Source organism: Talpa europaea (genome assembly GCF_964194135.1).
Source record: "Talpa europaea genome assembly, chromosome: 16".
NCBI lineage: Eukaryota > Metazoa > Chordata > Mammalia > Eulipotyphla > Talpidae > Talpa > Talpa europaea.
In genome coordinates, this window is record NC_140084.1 from 47,281,413 (window position 1) to 47,291,212 (window position 9,800).

Sequence of the window (9,800 nt, forward strand, 5' to 3'; positions counted from 1 at the left end):
ACACAAGGTTTTTTCTTTTCTCTTTTTTTTTTTATTTCTAGTTATTTATTTTTTCAAAGATTCATTTATTTATGCATACAAGAACTGGGTGTAAGCCAGAGGAGTGGGGGATGAGAGGATTCACCAGAGACAAAGTGGAGAGCAGAACAGGCAGATCTACTGAAATACATTGCTGAGGGCAATAGTGGGCGAGACAGGAGAGGTCATGTGGGTCACCTCCCTGGCCAAGGATCGAACTCATGGTGCAGTGGCTGGTGATAGCTTGATAGCTTTGAGACTTTAACCCCTACGCCACCAGGGAGGCCCTGACACATAGTCTTTTCAAGGAGTAAGCTTATCCACGCAAAATGAACTTTGAATTTCTTTTGTTAAGAAAGTAAAGATTTGATGGGCCTCCCCGGTGGCGCAGCGGTTGAGTGCTGGGTTGCGAAGATGCCCGCGGCCTCTGCGGCTCTGGTTCGATCCCCGGCTGCTCCCCGGCCACCGGAGGAGGGTCCCACATGGCGCGCAGACCTCTCCTGCCACCCGCTGCTCCCCTCAGCAGTGTACTTCGGTCCTTCTGCCTGCTCTGCTCTCCGCTCTGGCTCTGGCGAATTCTCTCACCCTCCCGTGCTTCTGACTGTACCCAGTGCTAGTACAAATAAATAAATAATAAATCTTTAAAAAAAAAAAAAGAAAGTAAAGATTTGGGCCTTCCCTGGTGGCCAGGCGGTTGAGTGCAGCGCTGTGAAGCTGTCCGCAACCTCTGCAGTACGGGTTCAATCCCAGCAAGAATCCCACATGGCGCAGCAGACCACTCCTGTCACCCCCACTGCTCCCCTCAGCAGTGCATTTCAGTGAGTCTGCCTGTTCTATTCCCCACTCTGTCTCTGGTGAGTCCTCTCACCCTCCCGCACATCTGGCCTGTGCCCTGGTTCTTGTATGCATGAATAAATAAATCTTTTTTAAAAAAAAAGATATGCTTAAGTCAGTGGATCTCAAACTTTTAGTTAACCTTACACTCTTAAAAATTACTAAGAACCCCAATAATGTATGTGGGTTGTGTTTTTGGGAGTTGTGTGTTTACATATTAAACTTAAGTACTAAAACTTGAGAAAATTCTAAAATATATTATTATTAAAAAATCCATTTGTTGACATGGTAACATTTTTATGAAAAATAAATATGATTTCCAGACCAAAAATAATTCAGTGAGAATAGTGGCATCCTTTTACTTTTTTTTTTTTTTAAGATTTATTTATTTATACAAGAACCAGGGTACAGTCAGAAGTGCGGGAGGGTGAGAGAATTCACCAGAGCCAGAGCGGGGAACAGAACAGGCAGACTGATGAAATACAGTGCTGAGGGGAGCAGCGGGCAGCAGGAGAGGTCTGCGCGCCATGTGGGACCCTCGCTGGTGGCAGGGGATCGAACAGGCGCTGCAGAGACTGTGGGCAGCTTCACAGCCCAGTGCTCAACTGCTGCGCCACCAGGGGAGGCCCTTTACTTTTTTTTTTTTTAAAGAATTATTTATTTATGCATACAAGAGCTGGGGTACAGGCCAGAGGTGTGGGGGATGAGAGGATTCACTAGAGACAAAGTGGGGAATACAACCGGCAGGCTAACTGAAACACACTGTTGAAGGGAGCAATGGGCAAGACTGGAGAGTTCTGCTGTGCCATGTGGGTAGCTTTGTGGCCAACCCGGGATGGAATTTGTGCTGCGGAAGATGCGGATCACTTCATAGTGCTGTGCTTAATCCCTTGAGCCACCAGGGAGGCCCTACTTTTTTTTTTTAATGTCTTTACTCTGACTTAAAAGAAGACAGTGCTTTCTTTTTTTTTTTTTTAATAGAGGCATGTTTATTTATTTATTTGTTTGTTTGTTTGTTTGTTTTGTTTACACATGCACTGGGTACAGCCAGAAGCACGGGAGGGTGAGAGAATTCACCAGAGCCAGAGCGGGGAGCAGAGCAGGCAGAAGGACCGGAGTACACTGCTGAGGGGAGCAGCGGGCGGCAGGAGAGGTCTGTGCGCCATGTGGGACCCTCCTCTGGTGGCTGGGGAGCAGCCGGGGATCGAACCAGCGCCGTAGAGGCCGCGGGCAGGTTCGCAACCCAGTGCTCAACCGCTGCGCCACCAGGGAGGCCCGAAGACAGTGCTTTCTTATAGCTGCTTCTGCACTGGATCTGTAAAAATAGCTCGTGTATTTTTTGTAGCTTCTAAAAAAAAATCATTGTACACTCCAGAGAAGTATTATGAAAATAATTTTCTGCTCATGAACCCCTGAAAATATCTCAGGAACCCACAGGTGTTCCTTGGCAGCACTTTGAGAACCACAGGCTTCTATCATTGTAATTGAACAAGAAGATGTAAAGGGAAACGTTTGGGTGCTACAAGAATGCCTCACACTCTTGGAAATTATTTCGCGCTATAACACACATGGGAACATTATCCAGCTATTAGGAAAAAAAAAGAAGGAAATCTTGCCTTTTGTCACAACATAGATGAGACTGAAGGGCATGCTAAGTGAAATCAGCCAGACCAAGAAAAAAACTCCATGTCATCACTCACATGTGGAGTGTAAAAACAAAAAGCCCTGGCACTCAAATTATTAAACACTCCTCAAGTGAAATAATTTTGCACTGCTAAATGTTTTAGGATGAATTGTGCTATAGTTTTAACCGCAGTGAAGTCATCACATTGACAGTAGTATTTAATTATGCCAAGTGCCTTTCATCAAGATATCTAGAAAACTGTAATTGCAAATAACAACTATAATTGTTATTTATAGAATTATTAGGTTTTTAATTTTGTAGTCTTTTTAAATTTCATTATAAATCATAAAATAGCATGTTGCTTAATTTTTGCAAGTTTTTTTGTGTGTGTTGTGTGTAGGAGAACTGGGGTGCAGGCCAGAGGTGCAGGGGGTGAGAGGACTCACCAGAGACAGAGTGGGGAGCAGAACAAGCAGATGCACTGAAATACACTGCTGAGGGGAGCAGAGGGGAGACAGGAGAGGTCTGCTGTGCCAGCTCCTTGGCCAGGACAGAATTCATGCCGCAAGGGTGAAGGTGCTGAGACTGAACCCCTAGGCCACCAGGGAGGCCCCAATTTTTGCAATTTTTTGAATTAAAATTTATTATGCAGAGGGCCTCCCCGGTGGCACAGCAGTTGAGCGCTAGGCTGCGAAGCTGCCCGCAGCCTCTGCAGCGCCGGTTCGATCCCCGGTTGCCGGGCGAGGGTCCCACATGGCACGCAGACCTCTCCTGCCGCCCGCTGCTCCCCTCAGCAGTGTCCTTCGGTCCTTCTGCCTGCTCTGCTCCCCGCTCTGGCTCTGGTGAATTCTCTCACCCTCCCGCGCTTCTGACTGTACCCAGTGCTTGTGTAAATAAATAAATAAACAAATAAATCTTAAAAAAAAATTTATTATGCAAAAATCCCCTAAAAAAAAAAAAGCTGATTTCATAGAAACAGGAAATAAAATGGGGGTTGCCAGAGGCTGGGGGAGGGGGATTGGAGGATGCAGGTCAAAGACTACCAACTTTCAGAATCAGTGCTGAGATCACTAAAATACAAGGAAGTCACTATAATAACAATGTTGCACACTTGAAATCTGTGCATAGTACTCCTGAAACCTCACCACCCACCTATACACACACACACACACGCACAGGGAGTAAGATGGCAATGTGTGTCACTGTCCTGATGAGGGTAACCACTCCACACAGAACCTCCAATCAAATCATCACATATATACACAATTACATAAGTCAATTATTCCATCATAAAGTTGGAGGCAAGAAAGCCCAGTGTGACAATCACACATCTAGGAATATGAATTGAGTTCTGATGACATTAATAAGACAACTAGTTTCATTTGGAAGTGCTCAAAAAAAAAAAAAAAAAAGAATGAGCAAGTCTCTCTCAGGAGCCAGGGTGCTGGGCTTCTAAGAGGGGCCAGTTTTCCTGGGCCTGCGTGGATTTCAGGATGGTAGGAACGTCCCCTAAGTCAGGAAATTGGAACTTACAAGAGTGGGGAGCCTTGAGGCATTTTGGGAGACTCCCGAGGTTGCTGGAGGTGCAGCTCTGGCCACAGAAGATCAAGCACTGCAAAGCCCCCCTCAATCCCGTCCTCCCATGCAGCTCCTCTGGGGGGCCCATCTCAGAAAAAGGAAGTGCCGCCTGAAACTGGGCTTCCGCTGGGTATATTGACACCACCCAGCTGCCCGCCAGCTCGCGGGGACCTTCCCACTTGGGGCCTGCGGCCCTTTCACTTCCCAAGGGTCCCTGGCCCAGCATGTGAGATACCTGGTCATACCTGTTGCTGAGAAGAAGCGTGACAGAGCCAGATTCACTCTCACAGAGCCAGGTAAAGGCAGATAAAGCGAGAAAGCACAGGCAGGCAGCACTCACAGGAGGGAGAGGATGGGATGGGGGGCAAGGGGTATAGAGACCCAGAGAGAGGCCCACGGAGACTCAGAGAGAAGGGCACAGAGATCCAGAGAGGGGACACAAGCCCCAGCTCTGGGAAGGGGGTGCAGGCATGGAAGCAGAGGTAGCAGAGGTTAGCAGGCAGTGAGGTCAGAGTATCTGTGAGGTCGGCTGCTGTCTACGGCCGCCTGGGGTCCTGGTGCAAGCAGGTGGGCGCAAGCAGATCCTCTCTGTGGGCCGCTCCAGCCTGAGCCATGGAGACCTGGGAGGAGCTGCCGGGCGTGGCCATGGCACCTACACATTCCAAGGCCCCTCAGGTACCGCTGTGTGTGTGTCCCAGGGGGCAGCTGAGAAAGACTAAAACCAAGAAGGAAGCCACCCAAATGTAAAGGAGGGGGTGGGGCTCCACCCTAGAACTTCCTCTTTCTCTGAGTTCTTCCTTTCTCCCTCTCTCTCTCCCGCCTCCACCTTGGCCTCTTTCTGTCTTTCCCCACTGCCAACATCTCTTCCGTGCCCCCTCCCACTGGTCGCTGATCCGTCAAGGTGAAGATGTCGGCCCAGGAGAGCTGTCTCAGCTTCATCAAGTACCTCCTCTTCGTTTTCAACCTCTTCTTCTTCGTGAGTCCCCTCACGCCCACCCAGCCCGGCCCCAGCCCCAGCCAGGACCCCATGTGCCCCCCGCCCCGTACCCACTGCCACATCCTCCTCTTCCCCTAGGTCCTGGGCGGTCTGATTTTCTGCTTCGGCATCTGGATACTCGTCGACAAGACTAGCTTTGTGTCCTTTGTGGGTGAGGGGGCTGGGCCCGCTGGGGAGGGCCTTCCTGGAGCAGGCATGGACCTGGCCTCCCCCCAGGGATCTCCTGGGGTCTCCCACGTCCCAGGGAGGCCCACCGTGCTGAACTCCCTAGGCAGGTGCCGGGCTCTGCTCCACCAATTGTGGTGGCTGATGCCACTGATCCCACCGGCTGAGCCCAAGCTTCGGTGTCTTCCTCTGGCAAATCAGCAGTTCATACCGATAATAGCAATAATAATAGTGATCATTTCCCAGGCCCCTCCCGGGCGTCAGGTCTTGTGCAGGTATTTATCAGGACCTCCCACAAACCTTCCCCTCCTTTAAGGCTTGGAGCAGGAAGTGACTTACTGGATGCCACACAGGAAGTAGGGCAGTCACAATGAAAGACAATAAGCGTGGGGTGCAGTCAGAATCCTGCTGGCTCACATTTACTAAGCATCTGCTTGTGTTGAGGACTGGGTGGCACATGTGCATCCTGGGTGTCTCTTAAAACCACCCCAGGAAATAGATACCATCATCTCTGGGGCCTCAGGGAGGTTAAGTGACTGGGATCCAATGCACAGAACTAGTGATGTGGCTCAAACTACTGGGGAGCGAGGAGGGGCTGGCTAAAGGGGGGCTGAGAGCAAAAGGGAGAGACAATGGGGGGGAGAGGGACAGAGACCCAGAGAGATGCAGGGACAGAGACTCACAGAGATAGAGACTCAGAGAAAGGAGGAGAGAAACCCAGAAGAGGGACAGAGGCCCCGGGAAAGGGCTGCCAGAAAAAGCACCTCCCCCGCAGGAAACTGCTCCCAGGAAACTGGGCGGCTGTGTGGGTGGGGAAGTGGGTTGCCTGGAGCTGTGCCCAGGGGACCCAATGTCGCTGCCTCTCATCTCCCCCAGGCTTGTCCTTCGTGCCCCTGCAGATCTGGTCCAAGGTCCTGGCCCTCGCAGGCATCCTCACCATGGGCCTCGCCCTCCTGGGCTGTGTGGGTGCCCTCAAGGAGCTCCGCTGCCTCCTGGGCCTTGTGAGTGCCCTGCCCCCTCCTCTCTGTTCCTGGCTCTTCTCTTGTCTTCCTGCCCCTCACATAAGGCCCTGGCAGCCCCTGTGTGCTGGGGAGGGCCTCAGTCTCTCCTCTCCACTCTGCCCCCCAGTATTTTGGGATACTGCTGCTCCTGTTTGCCACAGAGATCACCCTGGGAATTCTCATCTCCACTCAGCGGGTCCTGGTGAGCTGACTCTGCCCTCTCCCCAAGCCCTTCTCCACAAATCTCCTCTGCCCAAGCCCGTTAAGCATGGTGGGGGCTGAGACAGAGGTGGAAAGAGAAGGAAACAAAGGCAGACTGGGGGTGGGGGGCTGTCCGAGACAAAGAAGAATAACAGAGAGAGTCAGAAAAAGACAGAAAAACAAACTCTGATTAGGCAGGGAGGTGCAGAGGAGCTGGAGACCAGGAGAGTCAGATGAAGACACATCCATGTGGATAAAGGAAGAAAGGCATAGCACAAGGGGCCGAGAGCTAAAGGAAAGGAGAGAAAAGGCAGCAGAAATCTCCAAGAAGAGATAAAGACTAAGTGGGAGGCAGTGGGAGAAATAATGGTCTATGGTAGGAACTGGCAGAGAGAGAGAGAGAGTGAGAGAGAGAGAGGCAGAAAGAGTTGGGACACAGATCCAGCTAGCCATTCAGCGAGGAACTGAGGCTGACATAGATGCCTAAATGGGCCCCTCTGGGCTGAGATAAGTGGGAAGCAGCTGGAATGGATGGGGCAAACGGGGGTGGAGAGGTGAGCAAGGGTCCAGCTTTCCTTTTGGGCTCTCAGCTGGAGCGCAAGGTGAAGGACATCGTGATGGAGACTATCCAGAACTACCGCACGAACCCAGAGGACACCGAGGCAGAAGAGAGTTGGGACTATGTGCAGTTTCAGGTGTGTGAGACCCCAGTCACCCAGAGTGTGCCGCTCCCTCTATTCTGGGACCATGACATGACTTCACCCTACCTTAAGGAAACTCCACACCACATAGCCAGGACGCCCAGCTGCAGGACCCTGAAAAAAAACCCTACCCACCTGTCCCACCTCCTGCCACGGGGTGATATAGGCCCCCTCCCCTACTTTGGAGCCATTGCCTCAGCCCCCAGAACCTGGGAGTGGCTCCATCCATCACTTCGACAAGCCTCTGCGCTCAGACCTAAGGCTCTTGTGTGACCCCACTCCTTACCCCATAATGACTCTAATTCCCAGGATACCTGGCCCACGTGAGTCTCCATTCCCAGGCCATTCGCCTGTTCCCAGCCTCAGGCTGAATTGCACTGCCCAATCATCTGTCCATAGTGGTTTTCCCCAGTCCTAGGACACAGGGATTTGTGATTCATCTCTCCACACCGATGTCCCCCTAACTTCTGATCCTGGTCCTGGCCCTGTCGTGACCCCAGCCCAGCCCAGCGCCCCCCACCCTGCATTCACCGCTTAGCCCTTACTCCCCAATATGACCATCACTCAGTGCCCCGTTGGCCATCATCTGCTTGCACCCCTCCAGTCCCTGTCGCCTTAACGCGTGTGCCTCTCCCAGCTGCGCTGCTGCGGCTGGAACTCTCCAGAGGACTGGCTGCCGATGTCCGCCCCCGGCAGCAACGAGTCGGAAGTGCACCGCGTCCCCTGCTCCTGCTTTAACTCATCTTTGACCAACAACTCCACCATCTTCGACAACATCTCCTTCCCCCAGCTCAGCCGGTTCCAACCACTGGCGCGGCCCCAACACAGCACAGACCTTTGCACGGTCCCCGCAAGCAGCCACATCTACCCCGAGGTTTGGAACCGGAGCAGCTAGAAAGGGGCGGAGCCCGCGAGGGGTCGAGCCCACCGGGGCGTGGTCTGCGAGCGGGGGCGGGGCCAGGAGGGGCGGGGGCGGGGCCTGCAGGGGCGGGGCCTGCGGAAGGACGGGACTTGTACTGTTGACGCCTGGGGTGAAGCGGGGAGAACAGAGAACCCAAACAGCCAGGGAAGCGGGCCGGGCTGAAAACGGGGGGCCAGGCTCGCGGGCAAATCCCAGCGTGAGCCCTACCGTTCATCTTTCCTCTCCCCCCCAGGGCTGTGCGCGAAGTCTCCAGAAGTGGCTGCACAACAACCTCATCTCCATAGTGGGGATCTGTCTGGGGGTCGGCCTCCTCGAGGTGAATGTGGCCCCGGCCCCGCTCGCGCCCGGCTCTCCTACCCCGAGACGCGCGCTTTCCCGTTCTCTGCGAAAAGCGCGTGCGTCACAGAGCGCCCGCCGCCCCAAGCCCGCCTGCCGCCCACCCCCTTGGGCCCTGATTGGGCTGCACCCGGGAAACAGGCGTGACCCCCGCCCCTTCCTTGCGCGGCTCCCATTGGCCCTTCTTGGGGGACCAGCCTACTGCTATTCGCCGCAGAGTCCCTCCCCTTCCCCCGCAGCTGAGTGTGGCTGGGCTGAGCCTGCTACTACCGCGCCGCGCCCTCCACCGGGATCCCCAGCCGCAGGCCCCGGGTGCCGACGGTTCGAGCCCCGGGCCCAGCCCGAACGCTGATGGCGGCACCGGGCGCTATGGTGCGCAGAGCAGCAGCGGGCGCAGCGGCATTCTGTGGGGTGGCTGGGGCATGGCGGATGCCTGCCCCAATTGGGGAGACAAGGCCCCGCAGGGTAAGCTGCCCATGGCCCTGGGGCCCTGGACGCTTTGGAATCAAGAGGAGGAACAACCTGAGGCCCGAAGCGTGGGCGCGCAGATGGAGGTCGAAGTGGAATTGGAGGGCAAGACAGAATTAGAAGCAGAGACAGAGGGGGAGGCAGATGAGCCTCAATAAAGGAAACTGCGCTTGCTCTGGGTGGCACTCTCCCAAATTCTAGACGGGGCGCTGCATGCCATTGGGTTCCCCCTCCCGCTCCAACTCTGCCCCCACTCCTCCCTGGTCATGGCCCTCCTGCCCCTCCACCCTGATCACCACATCTCCACCTTCCTTATCTTCCCCCAGACTCCCTTCCCTAAATCCAAACCCAAACTCAAACTCAAACTCCCCTCCTTGGCTCCATTTTCACAAGCAGGTGCAGGTCTCTCTGGCTATCCCCCCCCCCATTTCGACCTCTTCCTTCATCCCACAGGAGACCCTCTCCCCATCCGCTGCCTTGTCTTTCCCTAGCCCCACCCCCGGCACTTTTCACCTGGGACCATCGAAATCAAGGATGCTACCACCAGGGCCACCGCCATCACCACCACCAGCAGCCCCTCTCGCCCTCTCTGACCGCATCTCTCTCTCTCTAGCTCAGCTTCATGATGCTGTCGATATTCCTGTGCAGAAACCTGGACCAAGTCTACGACCGCCTCGCTCGGTACCGCTAGGCCTCCCCACACCCCACCCGACCCTGCCCTCCCCAAGACCCAGCCCTGCACACGTGGCCACCGCCTGTAAATAATTCTTTTATATCTAGTTTGCCCCCAGCCCTTGAGCCCTCTGCCTTCTCACTCCCCTGGGAACCCAGGTGTCTGCCAGCCCCACTGCTGTCCCCTCTCCTCTCCCCCAGGACCTGGGGCTTCCGGCCACCAGTTTCCTGCCCCCAAAGATAACCTCATTTCCTTGACTCATCACCCCCCTCCCACAAGGTG

General features: G+C 54.2%; 1 protein-coding gene across 1 annotated transcript; it reads left to right on the forward strand.

The window, feature by feature from the left end:
* Nucleotides 1-4,666: 4,666 nt before the first annotated feature.
* On the forward strand, nucleotides 4,667-9,583 carry CD37 (CD37 molecule; the record flags this gene model as incomplete). Its single annotated transcript, XM_084257941.1, has 9 exons — nucleotides 4,667-4,729; nucleotides 4,956-5,030; nucleotides 5,130-5,202; nucleotides 6,093-6,217; nucleotides 6,345-6,419; nucleotides 7,009-7,113; nucleotides 7,757-7,993; nucleotides 8,274-8,357; nucleotides 9,459-9,583. 9 exons carry the CDS (start codon nucleotides 4,667-4,669, stop codon nucleotides 9,534-9,536), a joined length of 915 nt encoding a protein of 304 aa, XP_084114067.1. The 3' UTR covers nucleotides 9,537-9,583.
* Nucleotides 9,584-9,800: the final 217 nt, after the last annotated feature.